The sequence below is a fragment of the Orbicella franksi genome, chromosome 6, assembly GCF_964199315.1.
Source record: "Orbicella franksi chromosome 6, jaOrbFran1.1, whole genome shotgun sequence".
Classification (NCBI taxonomy): domain Eukaryota; kingdom Metazoa; phylum Cnidaria; class Anthozoa; order Scleractinia; family Merulinidae; genus Orbicella; species Orbicella franksi.
Window position 1 is genome coordinate 2895455 of NC_138150.1, and position 24485 is coordinate 2919939.

At 38.6% G+C, this 24485-nt stretch overlaps 2 protein-coding genes across 3 annotated transcripts; one reads left to right on the forward strand and one right to left on the reverse strand.

Annotated features, from left to right (window-relative positions):
- Positions 1-1755: 1755 nt before the first annotated feature.
- Positions 1756-9953, forward strand: LOC145489037 (CD151 antigen-like). The gene is made up of 7 exons (XM_081467932.1): positions 1756-2086; positions 5093-5284; positions 5972-6046; positions 6936-7040; positions 7862-8023; positions 8350-8433; positions 9299-9953. Exons 1-7 carry the CDS (start codon positions 2030-2032, stop codon positions 9347-9349), a joined length of 726 nt encoding a protein of 241 aa, XP_081324058.1. The 5' UTR covers positions 1756-2029; the 3' UTR covers positions 9350-9953.
- A 670-nt stretch (positions 9954-10623) lies between these two features.
- On the reverse strand, positions 10624-24151 carry LOC145489036 (nucleosome assembly protein 1-like 4). 2 transcript variants are annotated; one of them, XM_081467930.1, is made up of 20 exons: positions 23694-24151; positions 22740-22813; positions 22077-22132; positions 20797-20843; positions 19978-20026; positions 19289-19381; positions 19013-19138; positions 18269-18359; positions 17751-17824; positions 16964-17068; positions 16578-16628; positions 16316-16404; positions 15599-15669; positions 15290-15373; positions 14763-14785; positions 13900-13974; positions 13404-13442; positions 13051-13086; positions 12495-12548; positions 10624-11663 (listed from the first exon to the last, which is right to left on the reverse strand). In XM_081467930.1, the coding sequence occupies exons 2-20, from the start codon at positions 22804-22806 to the stop codon at positions 11628-11630; spliced, it is 1266 nt and encodes a 421-aa protein (XP_081324056.1). In that variant the 5' UTR covers positions 22807-22813; positions 23694-24151; the 3' UTR covers positions 10624-11627. The 2 variants fall into 2 exon arrangements, with proteins under 2 accessions (XP_081324056.1, XP_081324057.1); XM_081467931.1 differs by having other exon boundaries at positions 18269-18332; positions 23694-23937.
- Between the last annotated feature and the right edge of the window lie 334 nt (positions 24152-24485).

The window sequence follows — 24485 nt, forward strand, 5'->3', positions numbered from 1 at the left end:
ACATGCATATATTAAACCCTCATATAATAAAGACAAGGGAAAATACGACAGTGGCAAACAAGTTTGAAAACGGAAAAAAACTCTGTTATTGAACAATGCAACTTTGTGACATCTAAAAATAGCACTGACGGGAAAAATTCCGCCCACGGAATTTCGAGCAGATTTACAAATTTGCATACCGGCGGGGCCTTTCTGGTGCCAAGGCCCCGCCGGCTAAGAGGAGCGAAGACGGGAATATGAGAATGGATTTGGAATGAAAGGAGGCCTTAGGTGTCGGCCTTGGTGGGGGCCTGGGCATCGGCCTACAAGCTCGATTACCAGCCGTTTTTCAGGGAGACCGCGTTCCTTCCCCGAACTGGAGCAGGAAGGAACATAGACCCAACTCGAGTGAGCAGCTGAAATCAAGCCTATGAAACGGCTTTTTCGACAGATTAAGGAAATTTTGAACAGGCCTCGCCTAGAATAAGCAAGAATGATCGGAAATCTATTTCAAAACTAGGTCACGTAATGACAGAAGTCAATTAACAATATTAACAAATTTGAAATGACAGTTGTAATAAATTTACAAAAGAAAGAGAGTCCAACTTCAAGTACCTACACTAATGAGACAAAAAAAACAGTTTACGCATTGTCATAGTCTAATCAACCACGATATTCATAGAATAATCAAAATTGCCTTATGGCATCAGCAAAGTGTATTAATTAGAAAGAAAAAAACAAGAACCGTCAGTTATTGAAACTCTGGCTCCTCAGTGAATAAAACAAGTCTGATTTTAGCGCGCACCATGAGTCCACCATGTGAGCAGAATCACAGACCTCGTCAGAGTCCAAAATTACAGCAAAAGCAGTTTTAGCGAAAAATGCTATCATTACAGGTGAACGCGCAGAAGTTTCAGGGTTTCATGTAACAATATATGTCAAAACAGCGATATATTTCCCTTCACACTCTTAACAGTCTTGACACCATCTGCGTTTTTCAAGAGAACCCTAAATTTATGTCTGACAATTTCCGCTTCGCCGTGAGTCAGCCATTTCTGGTTCTTTTCCCCGCCATTTTGAAAAAGGCTCGGCGCAGACAATGTTTGAGAAACTAGGAAATGTGGGTTAATACGACCGTCACTTGAATAATTTCCTCAATATTCAAATTGACAAATTTTAGTCGGTGGGCTAAAAAGACGTGGCAATAGCTTATACCGAGGAAATCGAGTGATTTAAATTCCCTGGGAAGCCTCAAGTAAGCAGTGGCGTTTAAATATTTCAGAAACACAATATATATAAGGGAGAATTTCTGACATCTGATTTCAGGCCATATTTGCACAACTGCGTGTTGAAAAGGAGAAAAACAGAAATGAAAGTAAATCGAATGGTCACAATTCCTGGGTGCACTGACCATCTTGCGAATATTTATGACAAGAAAATGGAACCTCAACGATTTACCAATTTTTACGATATTTAAAGCTGCTTTTCACGTCTTTATCGACCTTTTTTTTCTCGATGACTTCAATATTTCGTTTGATTAGCGCCGTTCTTAATAATTTTTAACGTCAGTATCTCTAATAATGATAAGCCAGATGCAACTGAGATAAAGCACTATAATAAACCAGAATTCCACAGATAATATGCAGATAGATAGATAGATAGATAGATAGATAGATAGATAGATAGATAGATAGATAGATAGATAGATAGATAGATAGATAGATAGATAGAGTTATTGATTTTTGTTATTAGCGACTCGCGAGCGCTAACAATACATTGCTTTCAACTCGTTAAAAAGGTCTACGAGCGGCGGTTTTCAATTGGTTCATTTATCAATGCACCATACGAAAACAATCAACAACAAGCTGTCCGTGTTGAGTGCGTTACACACCCTTGTCGCAACATGCATATTCATGTACTTTCAAGCTCCCTGTCGTGGTGAGTCTCGATAAAAACACATCAGCGCTCGTTCCTTGTGACTGCGTGGGGTTACAACCCAACATTCAGACATCTATTGTGACAGAACGTGCAAGGGAAAATTCTTGCCGCTATGTGTGGCATCAAGTGTATTAAGACGCTCCTTTTCGCCTTCAATTTCATCTTTTGGGTAGGTGTTATTAATTCTGAGTTAGTGTTGGTGTTATTTAGTTGTAACGTACAGCTGAAATTTATTGGAAACCTTTATTTCAGCGCTACAGCGGTTTATGTTGAGACTGTCACAAAATCTGTTTCGGTCTTTGGGTTTTTACTAATCCCTTTTTCCTTCAGGGCTTTTTATTCGCCGTTCGACGACAGCAAAACTTTTCTAATATCGCCTCTAAACATACGACCAATAACAGGTTTTAGTATTTTTTCGCGATCCAGCATATAGAGAGGGCTTAATGAACTCATCGAGTCGTGAATAATGCCAAAAATATTTTTATACACGCTCCTGTTATTTTTGGTTGGTCTTTTTCACCAAGTTTAATCAGAGGGACAGTTAATAAATTTATTGACTGACAGCAATATTCTTTCCTAGTTCCTCTAATTGCAAGAGCGAGTGCTTTGTTCGTCGGGACAATGTGATTCTCTTTGAACTAAACTATGATTGTTATGCATATTTGTTAAATTACTGCCCAAATATAAAATATGAGTCCACTTTTGACATCCCAACAGGTTGCAGGACGGAAAATGTAAGTGACTGTCGTTGCACTAACGAACCACAAGGTTACAGAAATCGGTAGCACAGTTGAGAAATACGTTTAAACTTATTTTAAGCGTTACGTAAAAAACTTAAGCGTGAAACAGACGAACTCCAAAAATATTCTTCGTTATTCAATGATATTGCAGTTTGTTTTGGACTTGTCCTGTAACCGCAATGTGCGCTTCAATATTCGGCCTCTGTCATCTGCACAGCGGTTTTCACAGCCAGATTGCGGATACTTCAGCGACATTCATACGCAGGATTCTATCCATAACTCTGATATCAAATTTTCTTTGTTTGGTAATCGGACTTTTGCATTACATTGTTCAGTAAATTAGTAGTAATTATCGCGTGGTCTTGTCATTCAGAACTTAGGAGTTGTTTACACAAAAGCCGCGCATGTGATGGCGTGCACAGTCAAGTCACTGATATTGATCTTTTACATTACGAGCCTCATTTATATCAATTATCCAGACTCGACTCCCAATCTTACAATCTTTCATCACGTCATCGTCCATTGACGACCTCTCTTGAGGCAATCGATTAGCTGCCATAGACGATGGTCACGATGGAATGTTCTCGATAAGCACGCGTGACTGTTCTCGATGAAATACGCGTGATTAGCGTGGAGCGTGTAGTTCTCGCGTGTTATACCCTTCATACAGCCTTCCCGGTACGAGTACCCAAAGTAGTTCTGACATCTTTCCAATTGCTAACCACTGAAGAACACATAGAGAGACTAAGTCAAATTACTATATTTGGAACCTCTTGTAAGCGACCACCTCTTGTAAGCGACCACCTCTCGTAAGCGACCGCGACCACTTTCAGAGCTAAAAGTTGGAAATTTTATTTTGTTTTTAACCCCGGTAAGCGACCACTTGACAGATAATAGAGCAGAAATTGGATAATGAGGTGTTGCTATCCTACTTTATCGGTTCTTTTCATGTTGGTGTCTCGAAACGTTTTTCACGTAGTATCAGCCTTGCAGTGTATTGTTTGTCTTCATACATTTTTTTGGCTGATCAGATCTCTTGTAGATCCTACGTTGGCAGCGTTTATCGTATGCGTTCCCTTGCAGTTTCTGGTGTCTCATTTATGTATTTTCGGACGGTAGGTCTTTTCAGATCCGATACGCTGCGTTTTTTTAACCATGGTACTGGCCATGCGGTTGAATGTTTAAATGTTTAGGCTGGCCTTGTCCAGCCACATTTATTCTTTTGCTTTTTGAGACACCAATCTTGACACTTAGTCTCCTTGCGCACCGAAACACGTGATGTGGCAACGCGTGTTTCGGGGCGCAAGTGAGTTCAAAGTACGGAACTTGATATAGATGGTTTTCACTGTCACGCAACAAAAAAATAAATCGAAAACTATTTAGTGGATAAAGTCAAGAAATTTTGATATTATAGGAGACAGGTAAAGGAGACACTTCTCCAAGTTTTGGGTCTCTGCGTTTTCCCAAACTTCAGATATTCGTCGAAATATTTTGCGCAAATTTACAGAGCCCAGTATGGAGCCGCCATGTTGGTGGAGCTCTGTGCTCCACCAACATGGCGGTCGGAAAATAGTGCAAACATCTGGAACTTACTTTGGCTATCTAGGTGACTAATTATCTGAACTGAACCAACAAACATTTACACAAGCACTTTTCCTAACACTTTAACTCCTAAAAAGGCTAAAAATCATTAGATAAGTGTACATTTCTCCACAAACGCGATCGGAGTGGTATGTCACGCACCGACATAACTCTGAACTTCAAACGGCACTGGTTTCTAAACCAAGCACACTATTGAGCTGAAAAGTTGTAAACAGATTTAAGTTTAGATCCCCTTATGCCTTATGAGGATAAAAATTTTCGTGGCTGTTTAGTTTTGGATTTTGGAACTTGATGACGTCACGTGAAAACGGTCTATAGTGAACGGGTCATTTTGCAATTTATGTGCGTTGGCTGTTGGGCTGGCGTTACATATCTTCGCTACACAGTGCTGACGAGCCCCAAGAAGGGCGAAACAGCTGTCCACTGTTGCGATCCTACTTTATCGGTTCTTGTCATGTTGGTGTCTCGAAACGTTTTTCACGTAGTATCAGCCTTGCAGTCTATTGTTTGGCTGTAACATTATCGCTTTGCTGGGTAGTACAAGACACGGAAATTTATCAATAGGATGTACCGTATTTTTTCTCGAAATGGACTTTTCACACGAATACAGCATTTAAAACATGGGGTAAGTCTCTGCTGTTACCATATGCTAATGAGGCAAAATTTTGACCCAATATGGTGTGAGCTCTCGTAACCGACCATCTCCCGAAAGCAACCACCTGGGCTTGACATTTTGTGTAGTCGCTTTCGGGAGGTTCGACTGTATCATACAATGACAAATGATTATGGCCTATGTATGGGCCATGAACAAGGAATTCTGTTTTCTTTCACAGCTCGCCGGTGCCGCCATCTTAGGAATAGGGATATGGACCGAGATAGATCCGGGTCAGTTTGACGCGTTCCTGGGCAACAGCGGCTACGCCCTTCCTGCCAAGATCTTAATAGCCGCTGGCGCTTTTGTAATGGTAGTCGGTTTTCTTGGGTGCTGTGGCGCGATAAAAGAAAGTCGACCTCTTCTTGGAGCGGTATGTACTTCACTGCAGGTTTCTACTGTAGCTTTCGATATAACTGCGTTCTGGCTTATCTGTGACCCGACATGAGGTAGGCTCGAATTCCGCCGTTCTCTCGAGTCTCAATCTACGTTCCTCACGGGACCTCTTTCCCCAACAGTGGCTGGCAATCAAGCCTGAACATAAGCTTGCTCGCAGACTAGTCTACTTCAAAACAATCTTTCTTCGTTTTAAGATTGTTATTGACTTTAACTAGTAAATGCTTTTCGTCCTTTTCTATCTCAGGCGAAACTTAGTGAGTTATAATGAATCTTTTCAATCAGCAGAGCGCCACACATCGCAAGAAGCAAAACGTACTGGTTAAGTTGCCGGATCCCTTTCTGTAAGATACTTTTACTAAACGTGTTAAATCATAACTGAATCCATCGCTGGTACTACGACAGAATAGTCCAGTCCTTGTCTAGTTCCTAGGCCTGGATAAATCGCCTCGGTCAATCATTTTTGAGTCACGTGGTCCCACGCGAAAAACGATTCACCGTGAAGACCTGGGAGAAAGCCTAAAGGAACTAGGCAAGTCTAGTCCCTGAGTTCTCCCTTTCCCGCGTTTATTTCCCGTGCTACAGATAAGGGACAGTTGAACCCACGCGGGAGAAGATAGAGACTCTCTCGGCTAATAAAATTTCCTTTGTACTGTTATTTCAGTTCTTTGCTTGCTTGTTTCTGATATTTGCGGCTGAGGCTGTTGCAGGAATCCTTGGCTTTCTTTACCGTGACAGGGTAGGTTTGTTGTGTTTTTCCCAGCTGGTAGGATTAATCAGTTTGAGGATTTCCTAATTTTATCGACGTTCGTGCATGACAATGCCTCGATACTTTAAAGCGGAAACAAATGCTTTGCTGCAATGAGCTTAGTATGAAATCGGCGTGAATTTGGGTGTACCCTGTTCATCTCATCTTCAGTATTTGAAGTTGCTTGACTTACTTAACTGGGATGAAGAGGAAAGGGCGCTTTGTTCGTTACGTATGATACCACACTCTCTCAACTTAATTTAGCAAGGCCAAGTGTATTTCTTGGCCTCTGATTTATATCTCGGGTTTGTTGCTAACACCCACGTCAGACATGATAGCGACCACCCAGAGTTATTGGCCCCATTTATTGCCAGATATATGCCTGTAGTAGAATAAATTCGTACCAGCTATTAATTTTTATCGAATTCAAAACAATAATAAAACAATTTTAGTTATTCACGTACGCTAAACCGCCTAGTGTATTAAATATTTTCTGGTGCCTTGCTTGAATTTGCAGGTTAAGCCCAGCTTGATTTAGGGAACTTTGAACAAGCTATTTTTGAACTGAAACACTTTGGTTTCACAGTTCGGTTAAACTTTACCCATGAGGTCAGACCGGAGTTTACTATGGCCTCAGCCCCGAGGGGTATAAGACGATCTCAGAGCGAGATCCCTATGAGCTTCACGATGTAGACGAAAACTCGTTTCCAGGGGGAAGAACAAAGTTCCCTGGAGCTTGTTTGGCTAGACTTCTGCTGCAGCCTTAGATACGTAGTGGCATGCAAAGATGCGTTATGAATCAGTTGTAGCATTACAGTGCATGAGCTTTCAACCAAATGTTCCAGAGTTTTTAACCAAATGAAGTATATTTTCTTGAAAGGTTGAAGAGGAATTGACAAACACACTCAAAGAAGAAATTCAAAACAATTACGGAGTGAAAATTGACTCAACAACCAACGCAAATGTGGATAACTTACAAATACGAGTAAGTAACTTTACTTATGATCTAGATCATAGAAAGAAGTTCCCAAAGAGTTTCCCAAAACCAAAACAATCAGCCATGCAACCTCGATCCCAGGCTCTCTCCTTTGCAGATGAGAGCATGCGACAAAGTTTGTCAGCCATGGTTATGGTTTCTCTTTTTAATACTGAAATTTTGTGCATGCTTGAAACTAGCAAGTTAGAGGAAATGCGGCGAGTGACCATTCGCTTTTTCTCATTTTCCAGCTCGTGCTTCGCCCTATCACTAGAAAAGAGCAAGTAATCTTCAAAGTTATTTAACAATTATTCTACGACCTCGCGTTGGATGTGAGCTGGTAGATGGCCAACGAGGCGCATAACGCCGAGTTGGCTATAATCATCTCATATCCAAAAAGCGCGAATGGAATAATCGTTTTCTTAAAAACGCGCAAAAGTAAACAAAACTAAACAAAAATGAAAATAAAAACGCCCCAAATACTCATGCGTAGCTTTCCGTATTTGTAGAGCGTGGTATAGACCCTATTCATAAATGGTCGCCAATTACAAATTATTTTGTAAGTATTAAAATTAGCCAAACTAACCTCGTTTTCGAGTTGATAATTCAAAAGAATTTTTACTCTCAAACGAGGTTAGTTGGTCCAATTTAAATGTATACAAAAGAATTTTAAATTGGCCCCATTTATGAATAGGGTCTATAATGGATCGTAACCCATGATGGCTAAGCCAATGAAAACTCTCGAATTGCATTATCCAATGATCAGTTTTTAATAAAAACAAATAAACGTTATTCACTTGACCGAGTGGTGTTCTTTCTCTTTCCTCAAGCTCGAATGCTGTGGCTCCTCAAACTACACGGACTGGCGAGAGAGCGAATGGAAAAAACTTAACCCAACTAAAAGGGTGCCACTAAGTTGCTGCAAGGAAGGGAAAAACACATCTACTTGTAACAATGATACAGGCTTTGATTCGGACAACATTCATACGAAGGTAATGCTTTGGTATTCATTCTTTCTCACACTCAGCAGGAGCATATGCTCCTGCACGCAGTCACGCGCGGCCATACTCGATCGCGCACGATTCTTCTCAATCCCTTCCTGCCACGTACCTCGCACGCACACGTACTCGCGCGCTCGCTGGCGGGCTCGCTCGTTTGCTCTTGCTCACACGTACTGATTCACTTTGTGATAACGTCAGCTGGATATATTTATGATAATCTCGTGCCCAGATATCACTGTGTTTTTTGTGGCCGTGGAAGATCTGGGCTAAGGATTATATTTATCACAGACTACGTTCTTCTTCTTTTACTCTCGCAGGGCTGTCTATCAGAACTGAAACAATTTGTCGATGACCATCTGATAATCCTTGGTATCGTTGCAGTATCCATCGCTGGTATTCAGGTTTGTAACGAACTTTAGCTCAAGTTAAACAAATTGTTGAATGGGCCATTTCCGAGTTACCTTGAGCCTCTGTTTCAAAACGAGTCTTCGTGTAAAATCTTTCTTGTGAAAATAAGTTTGATTTGCTTGAAAATGAACATGAAGGCGGACCGCATTTCGTTATGAATGGTTTCGCACTAAGACTCGTTTTCATACAGAGGTAAAAGTCAACTCGGAAATGGTCATTCGTGTCCCCAGAGGCCGCGCTCCTTTTGGTCAGCACCAAGAATCACGACCTCTGGCCAACCTCTGGCCGGGTCCAACACCAGAAGTCCGCCATTCACGGACTTCCCGTCACTCTGCGCATGCTCAGAGTCAAGTCTGACAAATCTGATTGGTTCCAGTCTCATTCTATTGTGTTTGCAAAGCCAATCAGAACCGGAATCTCACTGGACCTATCCAGAGGTTATGATATCTTGGTGCTGACCAAAAGGAGCGCGACCTCTGGGAACGAGAATGGAAAATAGCCAATTCAAACAAACGTTTTGCACATGTGCGGGACATGCAAATTTAAACAAATGGGAATGAAAGAAGGACGATAGCATACTGTTACAAAAAACGCCGTTCCTTCTCGGCTTTTTGTGATTTTTCGGCGCACAAAAACCTCCAACCGTTTAACGAAAATGGCACTTGTTCGGCAGAGGGGATAGATATTAAAAGTATGACATTTTTTCAACATTGGAAAACGGTAGCGAAACGGGAAATTTTTAATAGCTTAGCCGGGGATCTCAAAGGAAAGCTGTCGGGATTCATCACTGGTTTAACTTACATGACGGGTATTTGCAAAGAAATCTAACGCGCCTTATCTCTTTCGTTTATTTTTCAGTTGCTTGGAATGATTTTTGCCTGCTGTCTCTTCTGTTCAATAGACGTATAAAGGGAATAAACCGTGTCAGAATAACCCTTTTCACGGTTATTTATTTTCTTTATATTTTCATAGAAACACCGTTGCGAGGCAATTCCGGGCATGCAGGCAGTAACTACAAAATTGCCAGACATTGTCTCACATTCACGTTGGATTACATTCTGATGCAATAGGTCGTTTCCAAGCTACCTTGTGCCTCTGTTTCAAAACTAGTTCTCGTGCAAAACTTTTCATGTGAAAATGAGTTTTATTTACATGAAAATGAACCCGTCAGGGGAATACATTTTCATGTGAATGGTTTCCCACGAAAATCGTTTCCAGAGGTAAAATTCAACTCGCAGCTAGCCTATTAAGAAAAGTTAACCGTGAAAAGGGTTATCACGCGAACGTATAATGAATTAATTGTACAGATACTTGAGATGGCTTTTAATTTGATAGTTTCTGACAGAAAGCAGAATCAAACTCAAAATACTATTTTGTATCGGCTGTGCACTGGACCGAACAACATCTTTACCAAGATTTTCCGTAGTATGAGAATTTCCGAGGGCTAAGGTTTTTCTGGTATTGACGTCACACTCGGCTGAACGCATTTAAAACGTTCAAGATGGCAGCGGTGCGACTTAAGTGTAAGTGAATAGGCCATGTTCGTATTCTCGGTATAGGACTGGAACTAGCTTGCAATGGAGGCTCATGTATGCGGGGAAATCCCGCAGTAGCCTCAGTTGCGCGCTAGTTCCAGTCCAATACCGAGAATACGAAAATAGTCTGTTGCGCGCGATCGTGCTTCTCCGTACTCCGAAGATTACCGTTCGTTTCTGCTATAGCTGAGTAAGGCTTCTGTAAGGGTTTGGCAGAACACAGAGAGAAAATGAAGAGGATACCATATCCGACAGATGAATTAGGCTTAACCATAAAAGTAAAACGAGAGACCACGAAAATACGTATAAAATGTATCTTGTAGCAAAGACAGGAACATACATATCTGCAAATAATACGTATAGGAAAAAGAATGTAATCGCAATCAATTCAATAGAAATGGCATTAAAGATAAATTCCAGTGAATTAAAAGGTGTCCATTTTATTCATAAACGTTCTGAAAAAAAAAAGACAGAGCATTGGGCCGGTGAATAAAAAAGCAACCTCTTTTAAGCTTTAAGCTCTCGCAAATTTTTGTTCCCCTTGAGAGATTTTTTGCCCTTGAAACTCAAGAGAATGGATATATCGAGTGCCGCACAGTGAAAAAAAAACGACAAACGTTTGCTACATCTATTCCCCTCAAAAACCCTCGAAAGCAAACAAAAGAAATTACTTTAAATGCTCAAGCGAAAAAAATAGGCATCGCAACTTGCAAATTGAGTTATGGAACAATATTAATTCTTCGGGTGCTGCGCTCAATACGATTTTTTTTCCGGAAATGTCCGTAGATCAGGTTTCGCATGCATAGAGTACTTAACGAAATACCCTGAAACTAAAAGCAAACTACAGTATTTTTTCAAAAAAGTGGCATCTTTTATTAGCTTGATAGAAAGATAACGGTACAGAGCAAAATTATTTACCAGCTAAAAAGAGAGTGCCTGCTTTTTAAACACATCAAATTCAGTTGACGCCAGGAGACGTGGAATACCAATTCAGCATCCAAAATGGACGAAAATATCTGTCCGCACCTCACAACAGTAGATACTACATTAAACGGCTTTTTTTTATCGCCCGTGAAAATGCAAATTCCAAAAGCAGTTCACTAGGACTGGATTTTACGGAGCAGTTACCATTTTTAATTTTTTTTTTTTTTTTATCGTCTGGTGAGAAAAGAAAAGCACGCGAGATATAAAAATCTGATTTACGTGCGGTCATTTTCTCTATAACTTTCGCTTCATCCTCGACGACGTTGAGAGCGGAATGGGCAGGGGCAACTGCTCGCAATTAACAGTTTTTATTCGTAAACGACTTCGCAAATCATTTCTGAAAGCCTCATGCAACGAGGAAGTGCAAGGTTCCTACTATCCAGCAGTAATTAGCCAACACATAAACATGTGACTTTTTTTGCTCTGAATTAACTTGTACAAGCCAAATTTTTAAAAGCCTCAAGTATGCGGCGAAGAACTACGCACACTTGTAAACATGACTTCAGTGAGAACCACAACTATCTGTTGCTATGGTAACTAATTAATGCAAAGGAGTGTGTCTAAATAAATAACAATCCTTCCCAGGCCAGGTCACGAAGGACACGTCAATCAAAACACCAGACTCGTCTGCTATTGGTTCATCCGAATTTTTCCTCCAAAAGAAAACCTCAACTTTGTTGGCATTCCTGAGGTTTGTCACCATCCTGGAAAACAAGAGATCCCAGATTGAAATTGTAACTGTTAATAATAGATAGACTTAAACAAGTGAGGCTTGTGCAAGACTGTTTATGACGAGATTTAGCATTTTGTAAACCTAATGTTTGTCTCACTGCTAAGCTTGTCAACATAAGGAATAACATTTGCTTAGCATGTTTTATGTAAAAATTCTAACAAGTCAATTCAGGAGCTTTTGAAGATGACCAATAGTACATGTTGACATGAAACTGGCTAATTTCACCACGAAGCCTTGGTTTTGAAATTCTCATCGTAAAATTTATCATGAACAAATTCCCAAAGCAACAAAGATGAAAGGAATACCCAAGTGAAGACAACACGAAGGTGTCAGAAGTTTGGGAAATTTTCACGCAAAGGAGGCTTGGAGGTGAATTTTGAGCATGTGTAACCATAAGATCTACTCAGGATTTGAAGGTTCCCCTATTGATTAGCAGCATGATTCCCAGTGTTATATCCTGAGTTATACTACATGAGGTAGGACTCTGCTCTATTGTGTGTTGTATTACATGAAGTAGGACGCCTAAAATAAATCATTCCACGTGTTCCATGTATTCGTCGGTCTTCACGCCCAGTTCCCTCGTACCAAACACACAGAGAACAAAGATGTGGTATTAAAACTGTCTGTTCATTGGTAGGAAGGTTCGCAATCCACCTCAATCTTTCAAACTTATAACCATCCTCAAACTTTTTTGTCTTCTAATCACCCTCCTTTTGACAATTTCTAACCTGAACTAACCATTATTTTGAGGTTTCATTCATCTATAGGTAAGGCGTGAAATTAACTGGAATTTTTGACTTACCGGGGGTGGCTGATAATCTGGGTCATCATCTTCTTCTTCATCACCCTCCGCATCCTGAAAAGAAAAAAATGACGACTTACTGGTTGATAACACTCACTGATAATACGGGAAAGATCATTATTTTTTAAGGGGGGCTAGGGCAATTTCCAAAAATAAAGTTCCTGCACAGTAAAAACAGCTGAAAAAAAAAAACATGCAAGAGGAGGCATGGGAAAAAAAGGTTGAGCAAGTGCTTTCTAAAATCATTATTTTGATTTTTGATGTTACAAAACTTTTGCACCAGCTATTGCCTACTAAAACAAACTGCACAACCATTTTTTTTTGCAAACTGCACAAACCTAAAGGTGAGGAAAAAATTTAATGCCTCAGAAAATTGCCCAACCTCGCCCCCCCCCCCCCAAAAAAAGAAAAATTCAACATTATATAAGCAACTTGTGACATGCACTCTGGAAACAGTCCGTTATTGGTCTAGTTGGAGTAAAATAATGTTACGTGGCCTGCACGAGTCTTCTGTGGTATTAACTATGATCAGTCTATTTGGTTTTCAATAATTTACCTCATCTTCTTCTGGTTCCTCTTCTTCCTCTTCAAACTAAAATAACAACAAACGGTAGTTATCTTTACAGAGAAAACCAATCAAGGAGAAAGGTGTGGAAGAAACTCTTGAGACTTCGAACAACTCGAAGGTCAATTGCAGCAATGTGCAAAAAACAAAAACTTCACAAGGCTGTTTTCCTAAAGTCTAGCGTGGTGTTTAGCAATAAAATCCCAGTGACATCTTCAAGGACTCAAGAAAAAGAAGAAGAAAATAAAATAAAAATGCGTAAAAACATGGAAGATAAGGAGGTTGCTATTATGTTTATACAAGATTGAAACTGGACAAAAGAAATTCAACAAAGAATGTCTAACCTCATCTTCAAGAGCTTCCCCAGTGAAGTACAGAACAGCCTGCAGGAGTAAATTCAGCACTTCATTAACAGTCTGCTTATAATCTGGGCTCGATTTCCAGCCGCTGTTCGGGAAACAAGCCAGCGCTCCTCAAAATAAACATTGTGGAAATTGCTTGCTGACTAGAAAAGGATGCAGATACAATGCCAAGAGCTACATCTCATTTGACTGTGACTGACAATCTAACTCTTGACATGTATTTACAAAACAATAATTGAAAAAGAGCGGGTGTTGGAATTGGTGAACACAAAGAATCATAACATTCTTAACATCTTGATTTCCACAAAAAAAGCCACTTTTTAATTGACTATTTGGATCAACAGCTTTTACGTCTTTGTCACACTATATCCTGTTTACCTTATTCAAAGCAAAATTAAGGTACCTAATTGAACCCAAACTGAAAAGAAGATTTACTGATACACAGAGTAAACAAGATAAAGATAAGATATTTTAATACCTTTGGAATAACTCTTTCCCTAAAGAAGTGACCAATTTCAAAGTCGGCTGATAATAGAGCCTCTGTCTCTTCATCCTGCAAAAAAAGTTTGTTTTCACTGGCTGAGTGAAACAAAATAAGTGAAAAATGTTTTTTCTCACACACTGCTGGGGTCTGGGTATAGGACATGCGACCTGTGGGGTGGGCAGTTGTTTCTGTTGTGTCTGCCAATGCTGACTTTCCTGCTCACCCACCTGAATATTTTAAGATTTTATAAAATGCAGCAGTCAGCTTGACATGGCTACCAGTGGTGTGTGAGAAATGAAGTTGTTGACTGTATCAAGAACATATAATTTATTTTTGTAATTGTAATTCTGTCGTCAGAAGAAGAAAAAACACCAGTCACCAATGGGAGTTAAATCCATGACCTTCCCTACACCTGTTGAATACTCTAACCACAGAGCCACTCTACAGATAGAGAAAACATACGTTTAAAATTAGCCTGCATAGCAGGGGGCTTCATTGACTTTTTTTGCTCTTGCTCCAACTTTTGCACAGCCAGAATGCCAAAAAGCTCTTTCTTAAAGAACACTTGCTACGCAGCATCACCATCTTTCTTTTTCTCTCCACACAGGATGCTATGATTTAATGAACATAACTAGTAGCAGTATGCAGAATGTGCGGCTTAGTTCACCATGAGTCATGTAGCTCAGAGGTCGGAGCATCTCATCTTGAGTGCCACTGGGGACTCAGTTTTTTTTCTGGCTGGGTCTCACGCTTGCGACTACTGAATTTACATCGTTTGGAGCAACTGATTGGATGTTCTTAAACTCTCAAATGCAAGGCCGTAAACCAAATACATAATAGTGATTAAAGTTTCTCACCATGTCAGCTTCATCCTCAGGAACTGCCAAAAAATTAAATAATTATTAATATGTTGAAAAAAAAACATTAATTAAACAAAAATATATTAACAGGAATGAATTAACTACTTTTTAACATAATTTAATATAATTTATGTAACAAAAGATCATAATTAATTCATCAAGTTTACACAAAGACCATAACCTGTTTGGACATCTGACCTTAACAAGTATACTAGATTTTTACAATTTTATTTCTCTGTTTTATCCTTAGTTTTAGTTTCAATTGAGAAGATATGTCAAACACTCAAGACAGTGTTTGACCGTGTTTCCCAACACCTCCAAGTATGATTGTTGCACCCTATTGGTATCATCAGTAGTTTGTCAAGTTCCCTTAAAAGTTCACTCTTTCCCATAACTCCTTAGTGGAGAAGTCTGAACACTGCGAAAAATGTCAAGTGTATTCATTGCCCTGGCCAGCGCTGATGAATCCACACTTCTTGATGTATGAGAGGAGTTAATTTATGATATCGATATTAATTACTGACCTTCAGGAGGGGCAAAGAAATTAAAGAAGGAATCATTTTTTATGGTCTTGCTGACAAATCTTGTCTGCCCTCTGCCTCCAGAGCCTGTGCAAAAAAAATATCGGCCATTAAATAAAATTTCAGTAAAGTAAAAGCAATTGAAAGTATTTTGAGTGAAATTTAGTAAATGAAAATGATGCCTACACAACTGAAAATTTTGCATTTGTTTACAGTTGTACCAGTTCTAACAAAATATCACAAATAAACTGGTTTTAATTACTCCCTATAGCTTTCACCCATTTTCTTTTCAAATTTAGAATAGATTCTTACCCTTTTTCTTCTGTTTTTTCTTTACAACTTTCTGTGTAACATTTTTCCCTTTCTTCCATTCAATATGACAACTAAAAAAATAAAGCACAAAATGTTACTCCAAGTTACCGGTATATCAAAATCATATTACAACAGTATAATGCATACCGTAGGGTGTGAGATCCTGCCTCATGAATGTCAGAACTTAACAATGTACATGAATCTGTAATATTAGGGAAGTATGAACAAGCACTTATTCCAGCAGAATGGGAAACTAGTCTATCACAAGCTGTGCACCAATGTCTTGGTACATGTAGGTCACCCTGCCAATTTAAGTTTCCAATTGTACTGCTAGAGGATAAAGGTTCTGTGAGAGTTAACAGGTCATTTCTGAGTTGCATTTTGCCTCTGTGTCTGAAGGAGTGTTTGTGCAAAGCAGTTCATAAGAAAATGTGTTCTGCCTACCAGTTCCTTTTCACGTGAATCAAAGTGACTTGATACGAAAGGTTTTGCACAAGGAGTTGTCTTGATTCAGAGGCACAAGGTAACTTGGAAATGGCCTATTGTCTTGGCCACAACCACAACACAAACCCAGACAGGATTTAAAATGAAAACTCTCAATTCAGAATATTGATTAGGTCACCCTTAAAAGCCAGCTGCGCTGGGTAGGGTTTCACTTTCAAATGCAGCAAAAATACAATGAACCTCCAAAAATATGATAATACATTAAATAAATACCCTGAGGTGCTGATTATCTCTGGCCCCTCAAATGAAAATGGATCATCTTCATCTGGTTCACATTTCATTTTATAACTCTTGGTCAAAACCTAAAAACAAAGAAATGCCACTGTCAAGTGCAAAATATTTTCACCACAAAACACAAATGTTTGCCCACGGACAAGACATTAATCTTCAGACCTAATTTAATACTCAGTGTTTTTCAAAGAGTAACAAAATAATTAAGTAACAAAATACTCCAAAGAAGGGTAGTCTTACTTACACTGTTTGTAAAGTAGGGATTTGGTGAAAAATGGAATTCCAGCACAAAACCCTGAAAAATAGAAACAAATCATTCACACACATATTTTTCACAACTTCTTTGACAATTCTACCATGAGAGGGAACCATGGTGCAGTACCAAAAAACATATTCAACATAAACTTCAGGGAAGGTTAATTATGTCTTGCCTTATGATTACAGAACAAAAGTACATTCCTCTCAGATTATCTAAATTTTCATCAAAATTTTTCACAGGTTACAAGGGTAGCCTTCCTTCACAACTACAATTATATGCTTTTGACAAAAAAAGGCTGTCTAAAGTTGTTCATAAATTATAAAATGGCAATTACATTAATTGAATTTAAAACCTGTAACAGTACTACAAACCATTGGGGTAGGTTGAGGGTACTGTGTTGTGTCCACATTACTGTCCGGCCCAGTGAAGATTACTCTGATATCAAGAAGATGCTTTAAAATTGGTTCATCGTGTTCCTGAACAAGGACAGATAATTATGTAAACATGATTACCTTACATATGAAATACGAATCACCTTTTAATGTATAGATTAAGCCAAGCCTGAAAGCAGAGCTACTATACAATAAATTAACCTGGCTTGAGCCTGCAATCTAATCAATAACCAGTTCCAGATCAGTGGTCAACTTAAAAAAAAGTGTGGTTTCGATGAGCTCTAAAACTGAGCCCATAATATGGTCAAGTGATGCTCATATCAAATATGCACACTGCAGATCTTGGCTGCATGTCTCGGTTGACCTATTAGCTGGAGTATCATAGCCATGTTGTGCGATGTCCTCATCATTTTTCATCATTGGAGTGCGCACAAGCCTGTGATCCACGTCGCTAGCCATGTTAACCATGAAAAAAGAGTTGCATGGTTTTCTATTTTTATGCATGCATGTGGTTCTGTTCCTATAGTTATGGTGTTTCACTTAGTGGCCTGGAGCTTGGCTTAAAGGTGGAATTAAATGAGCTATGTATACTTTTAATAGTACTCGTCTGAGTCTGAGAATTTAGTGAAAGACAACATTCCCCAGTTGATTAATTTTGATATTCTTATCAACCATCTGCTTGCCAATGTAATGATACTGAAAGGAGGAAATAAGATGCTGATCACACTTGGGAATAAAAGGGCTGAACAACTAAAACAACACAGACCTGGATCATGTCTGCTAACATGTCAACATTCTTCATAGCTGTCAACCAAAACTCTGGAATGCCTTTAGCATCATCTGATTTATATAGAAACAACAACAACAATAACAAAAATAAATGGTACATTTTCACTAATAATAAAACTTATTTTGAAATAGGTCTTCTTCAGATCACATTCCTTTGTGTTCCTTACAGTTTCTCACAACTAGTATACCCACTGTAAACAATTTCAGTCAAGACTGAGCTTTCAAAGCATGTTAAGTTCTCAGTAGGTGGGTGTTTGATTCTTGAGCATTTGATCAAACATCATTACAAGTAAGCAACTATCTAGCCTAAACCTGGATTTAGGTGCAAAACCTCTGCAATCAACTGAATTTATGATATCCAAATTGCTTGAAACCTGGCAAGGGTTGGCAAACAAAAGTTAAAAGTGCAAGTCAAGCAAAATCTAATTGATCAGAACACTATGCTAATTAAACTCCTTTATGGCCAGGATGTTAAACGTTTCAACTAATCTGCACCTGTGAGTTCTGATGTTTCAAGCTTCTCTTCGTCATCTATTGTAGCTTTTTCTTTCACTTCATCCTGCCGGGGAGAGAGATTTTTGTCCAGCTGAAATATTTACAAACCTCGATGTAAAGTTCTAGAGTGTATCCATCATGAGAGAATGTGCATGACACTGTTTTGATGATTTTTGGATGACTTTTTAGAGGAGTCATGCAAATAAGTCTGCAGTGCATTGTGAGAACAATTTTGAGAATCTTGTTATGTGTCAATCAATAAGTGAACCAGGGGTAATGTAACAAGGAATACAATTCTCATATAAACAAACAACCAGCCTGTCAGACAGCCAATCAGACAAACAAGCAGACAAAGACGGGTAGACAGACAGCCAGTCAGACAGATAGACAGACAGATAGCAAGCCAGCCAGGCAGCCAGTCAGCCCGTCAGCCAGCCAGCCAGACAGCAATCCAGCCAGTAAGCCACACAGCAATCTACACATCAATCCAGACAGACAGACACAGAAAGACACATTGATAGATCGATACACTGACAGACAGAGAAACACAGTGGGTTCTTTTTGAGCACCTCTCCATATAATGGACAGTAATATTATTAATATTATTATTATTATTGTTATCATTATTATTGTTATTATTATTATTATTATTACATATTTCATCAAACTAGTGAGAGCAAACTTCAATCCAAATAGGAAAGTTTTCTAAATTACAGTTAATAACCAGCAAATCAGTAAACTTACAGACAGTTGTGTCACGTCCTCCTCTCCTTTTTCCTCTTTGTCTTCATTGTTGTCATCTTCTTCATCACTTTGCCACTGACATTCCTCGTCAGTAGGTTCAACTTGTCCATTTATAATGTTTCGACGCTACAAGAAAACCAGTTACAAAATTGAGAGATCAATTCCAAAGTTTTCTTTTATTTCACGATGCCCCACTTCTCTAAGTGATTCAAAAGTTAAATGTCCTACCCTGTTATATCATAACATTACACGGAGACTAGAAAATTTATAAGTTACCTTTTCAAATAATGGCTTGAACTTTTCAGCAAATTCACACTCAAGAGCATGTACTCGCTCATAGAATAAGCCCTCCACTTTACAGCATTCGACCTGCATGTATCAAATAAAAGAAAATTGATTTTACTGTAAAATTGTCACGAGGGATGCAAGTCTGCAGATAGCATGTGGGGCTATAACACAAGTATGAAGCATACAAATAACTAAAACAAAACAATATTGAAAGGATGAAAGTCTAAGAACACTGTTCCTATCATGACATGGGATACACTTCACATAGTCCGTCGAAAGAGGAGATTTCACTGACAAGCACTGCAGACTGAGCTAGTTGCCATTGTTTGTCAGCAATGTGGCATCCACTTATTGACTCTCCTGACATTTTTGCCCTTTTTTGAGGTAATAATATCTGCTTTTAGGACTCCTTGTTAAAGGTTATGCCCCAGCATTATCACATTTTACCAGCAATTCACTGTGTCACTTATTTCATAGACTCCTGACATGGGTGATGAGAGGGACTGTGAAAGAGTCTTGGTCAAAAACATGCCATACACCATGGTCATGGGCCAGGCTGAAATCTTAGATCTCTGCAGCTAAGTGCACAGATGTTGGACTAACAAATAGATGTCCAAATAAATAAACAAAGAAATAATTCAGGAAAACTTCAGAAACATGTATATCAAGAAACCAACCTGTATATTTTTTAATGCCTTTATCCTTCTTTTCACTGGCTTTGGTAAACTTAAGATCAATGAAAAAGCATAAAGTACACGTTACTTTTTTACAAAGAAAAAATAAATAAACATGGCAGTAATAATATTATTACTGCTATGTTTATTTACTTTTTCCTATCTCTTTCCATATGTCTCAAGACTTTTAAACAAGAGGTCTGGATCTTAAATACTCAGAAAAATTAAATCAAATATTTACAAGGTATAGAAACAATCTACCACGATTTTTCACTAAAAATGAGAATATAAGTTTGAATGCTGGGCAATTCATCACAAAGGAAGATGTAGTAAATGAACTGACTACACAAGAAAATTAATAACGAAAATTTGGCCTGAAAATACTCTAGAAATACAAATGAAGCCTAAAAAGTTAGAGTTGCTCTCAGCTATGCATTGGCGTCTATCATGCTCTCCAAATTTTTGCATGCATCCATAACTAGATAGACACCTACTATACACAGACCCAGTTCTTAATTCCACCTTCAAATCACATAAAAATAAATTTTTGAACAGCTGAACCTCGGGTAATGGACACATCTGCAGGCAGACATCTCTTGTAAACAGCCTTTGCTCGTGTTTCCAGCAACATACTTGTCAACAGTTTATTTTGAACTTCCCATAAACGGACACCTCTCCTAAACAGAAAAGGGCTTTCTGGTTCCAAGGTTGGACACTTAGAGGAAGTTCTACCGTATTACACTTTGGTATGATCACCAGCTACTGTTCAGTGACTGGACACGAGAGAAATCAAGCCTATACTATACTACACAGTTGCCTTACTTCTGTATGTAACCAGACTGCTGTCCAACAAGCCTGTTGAGACCTCCCTATAAGCAAAAAAAAAAAATGCACAATTATTGTGATTCTAAGATTATTCAAAATTTGTTGCTGTGTTTTGAAAGTTATAATAATATTATTTGTTTGTAGAAGTGCAGAGTTTTCACCCAATTGCCGTACACTGGGTTAAATATTTTTCTAAAAGTGTACTTGGGCGGTAACTGGTAACCGAGTTAGAGTGTAAGAGACTGTTGGTGGTGAAATTTTAACTGTTTATATTTTTGATGGAAACAGATGTCCATAAACATGTGAACAGAAGCATTAATTAACACTTTGCTTGAGCAACACTGAAAACAATTTTACTAAACACAACATTGCAAATTGGCGTGTGAATACATGTACAAAGAACACATTCAAGCTATATGAGAATATCATGCGGCTTCAGTCTAGGTTTTCTCCCAGAAACCATCAATTCAAGAACAGGTGAAAGGCTGGATTTTGAAGGTACAATAAAATCACCATTATTATTTTTTTACTGACAGGAACAGATGTTGACAAAATGAAAACAGTCATTCAATATCTCTGTTATTATAATTATAGCTGGTAATAGGGCCTGTGCAAGTAAATTTATGACTTGGATGTTATAAATTCACTTGGCTGGGGAATATATTCTATCCTTCACAATGGGAAATTACAGACAGACACAGACATTTATAACAGCTGTTACATCCTCACAGTTTGTAATCCTGCAGAAGTCTTTGCTCAGAATTAACCTTTTTTCCTTTGTACCAATGACAGCAGCCAGCAATTAAAATCTACTACTTACATGTACTTTCTTGTAAGTGTGGGATTTAACAAATTATTACACCAAACTTTAATCAGAGGGCCAAAACTAAACTCAACCTGTCCAATCACATTGCTCTATTGCAGGAATATTTGACATTACTTTTCCAATCACTGCACTGGGCACTGTCCTGAATGATCCCACAAACGACTATTGGAAGTTTTCTTGTAGTTTTATGTCTTATCTCCTCTATAAGACATTCTAAATTTTAGGAAGCCTGTCACAGTGTCTAATTAGTTAAAAGCCCAACTATGGTTTGGACACAAATTATTTTGGAGGACACAAAGTTCTCTTTGCAATATTATGCATCCACTAAAATAAGTATGCATGATAATTATCCAAGGTATCCACGATGTTTATTGCAATCTATTGATAACATATTAGATTCGAAAGCAATGTTTCAGTTAGGATATTATAGATATCATCTGGACTGACAAACCTGCAATGCTGCTAAGAGCTGAGGATTTTGCATAAGCTGGGCTTGCACTGTGTCATCTAAAACAAGAAAACATGGATTTTGAGAGCATTACAGCCACAACATGATAAGAGAGCAAGGTTTACTGGAATGAATGATTCAGACAGAAGGGAAATTTTAAAGATAGGTTCCCTTAAAGTTTTCAAGTACCAATTTACACACTTGGGTAGTGTGAGACAACATAAGAGAAAGTATCTTGTCAAAAAGCATATCACATTGACCCTGGTTAAATTCAGAGTGACATCAACCAACTGACAACTTTACCTCCCCCTTGCTAAAAACATCGTCAATATTGATGAGCTTGTGAAAGGTGCCTTAGGGATGGTGGAGCCAAGATATGAGCCTCGAACAGAGTATGCTCGTATCCATGGCAACCCTGCGAGCGGCAACCGCCAGACACTGTCACACTGACAAAGCACATTAAAGGCACAAATGGCACTCAAGGCGAACTGCATGTTCTCACACAGTTGGCAAGCAAAACACGTAAGCCCTGCAAAAACCCATATGAGACACCAACGTGCATGATCGCTCTGAGAAACTGCTGGCCAGCATTGGCTCGACTCAAACTTTGCCTAAATTACATTTAGCCACATCACAAAGTAAGCTCAGTATTCTACTGTCACTTACTTGGGGGTGAGCTACCCATTTGATCTCCTTCACTGCCAGACAGATCTTCCTGTGTGGGGTCTGACATTATGGTGCTATTGACAGAAGGCCACCAGGATGTTAAAAATTATGAAGTGGACAGATGTCCCGTAAAATTAAGCCAAAATCAACTGAAACCTTTTTTTAACATTCGATAAATAGCTAGCTCGTCACATTTAATCAGATGTAATAAGAGGCAAATAACAAAACTAAAGATAACAAAATAATGTCCACGAGCATAGAAGGAAATCCACTTCAAACATAAATATAGCCTGGACATTTGACTTGTTGTTGATCCATATACAAATCTCTCAGCTATTTTTAGATATTTTAAACTGAACGGACATGAAAACAGTTAACTTGTAACAGATTTTCATCTCATCCTGCACAAGCAGTGTCGCAAATGAACAAAGTTTCAACTGAAAGTGATAAAATGACAAATTCAAGGCTTCGTGTAAAATTAAAATACTCAAATTATCCGCTATTTGCTTAGTCCTTTTGCAAGAGACTTAAACACAAACAGACTACTTCAGGAAATTGGTTGAAACTTTTTTCCACCTCGATTACATAAACTCATAAGTCAACTTTCATAAGCTGATATGTACAGTACAAGTCTTAAACATTTTGAAAGAGGATGGCAAAATAAGTAACTATAGATCTAGAGAGTGAATTCCAAACAAATTTAACCCATGGAGGCAATGATTGACTTTTTAGAAAATCAAACTACCTACCATGAAAATAAACTAACGTGTTACGATGTTGAAAATATCCAACGCTAACAGTGAAGGTACAAGAAGACAGCAAGAGGATCTTGAACATTCGGTACACTTTTACGACCGCCTAAATTACAACAGATATGAGGTCCGGGGGCTAGATATTTCGTTTCTACGCTGACAAGTAGTTAAAATAAGAAGTTAACTTATCATCACGGCTTACCTTCTTGGGGTATGAAGTACCTAGGTCACAATTTCCTCCGATTTTCGCAGAGTAATCCCGGCAAAACCACGAGGTGAAGAAATCCCCCGCGCCAGCGATGCAATTAAATATTCGGCCAGCGCTAAAAATGGACCGATTTCGGGATGGTTGGATTCTTCCCGCGGGTGGAAACGCCAGTATCTCCCAGTTATCATATATCTTTTTACAATAACTATCTAATTTCTCGCGCGCTGATTGGGTCTTGTTTATCATCAATAAGAGTACAGACGGATAAAATTTTAATTTATGCAAGCTTTCAAGTTCAACTTTCAGCTGTCAAACTGTCAATTTTTTAACCAATGAGATTGTATGGACTTTTTTAAGTAGCCAATCAAAAAGCGAGAAAAGCTATTGACAATGTTCGCGTCATTTAGAATAAAATTCACATATCTTTGTTTACGGCAAGCTTATGGCGTCTTTTCCCCTCATTTATTTCCGGCATTTGACCATTTTGGGGTCTTGTTATTGTAAAAAACAAATTGATGTCGGTTTTTTATGCGTCTGTCCTCTTATTGATGATAGATTTCGTCATAACATTGTCAAAGTTTACTGCAGAACCACTTTTACAATGTTATGACGCAATTTATCATTAATAAGAGGACAGACGCATAAAAAACTGACGCCAATTTGTTAAATGTTCCATCTGCAATATTTGTTTATTTATTTATTTATTTATTTATTTACAGTGTCCCCAATTAGCACAACAGTGCAAAATACATTTGACGCTTGAATAAAGTTATTTATTTATTTAAT

What these genes read in the sequence shown, in the direction of transcription:
- LOC145489037 (XM_081467932.1), top strand. Translation starts at nt 2,030, where the DNA reads ATGTGTGGCATCAAGTGTATTAAGACGCTCCTTTTCGCCTTCAATTTC. An exon ending in GCTTTCTTTACCGTGACAGG is followed by an intron (nt 6,047 to 6,935) that starts GTAGGTTTGTTG and finishes TTTTCTTGAAAG; the next exon opens with GTTGAAGAGGAATTGACAAA. An exon ending in TATCCATCGCTGGTATTCAG is followed by an intron (nt 8,434 to 9,298) that starts GTTTGTAACGAA and finishes TTTATTTTTCAG; the next exon opens with TTGCTTGGAATGATTTTTGC.
- LOC145489036 (XM_081467930.1), bottom strand. Translation starts at nt 22,806, where the DNA reads ATGTCAGACCCCACACAGGAAGATCTGTCTGGCAGTGAAGGAGATCAA. An exon ending in TGTTAGCAGACATGATCCAG is followed by an intron (nt 17,069 to 17,750) that starts GTCTGTGTTGTT and finishes GTCCTTGTTCAG; the next exon opens with GAACACGATGAACCAATTTT. An exon ending in CAGATTATCAGCCACCCCCG is followed by an intron (nt 11,664 to 12,494) that starts GTAAGTCAAAAA and finishes CTTGTTTTCCAG; the next exon opens with GATGGTGACAAACCTCAGGA.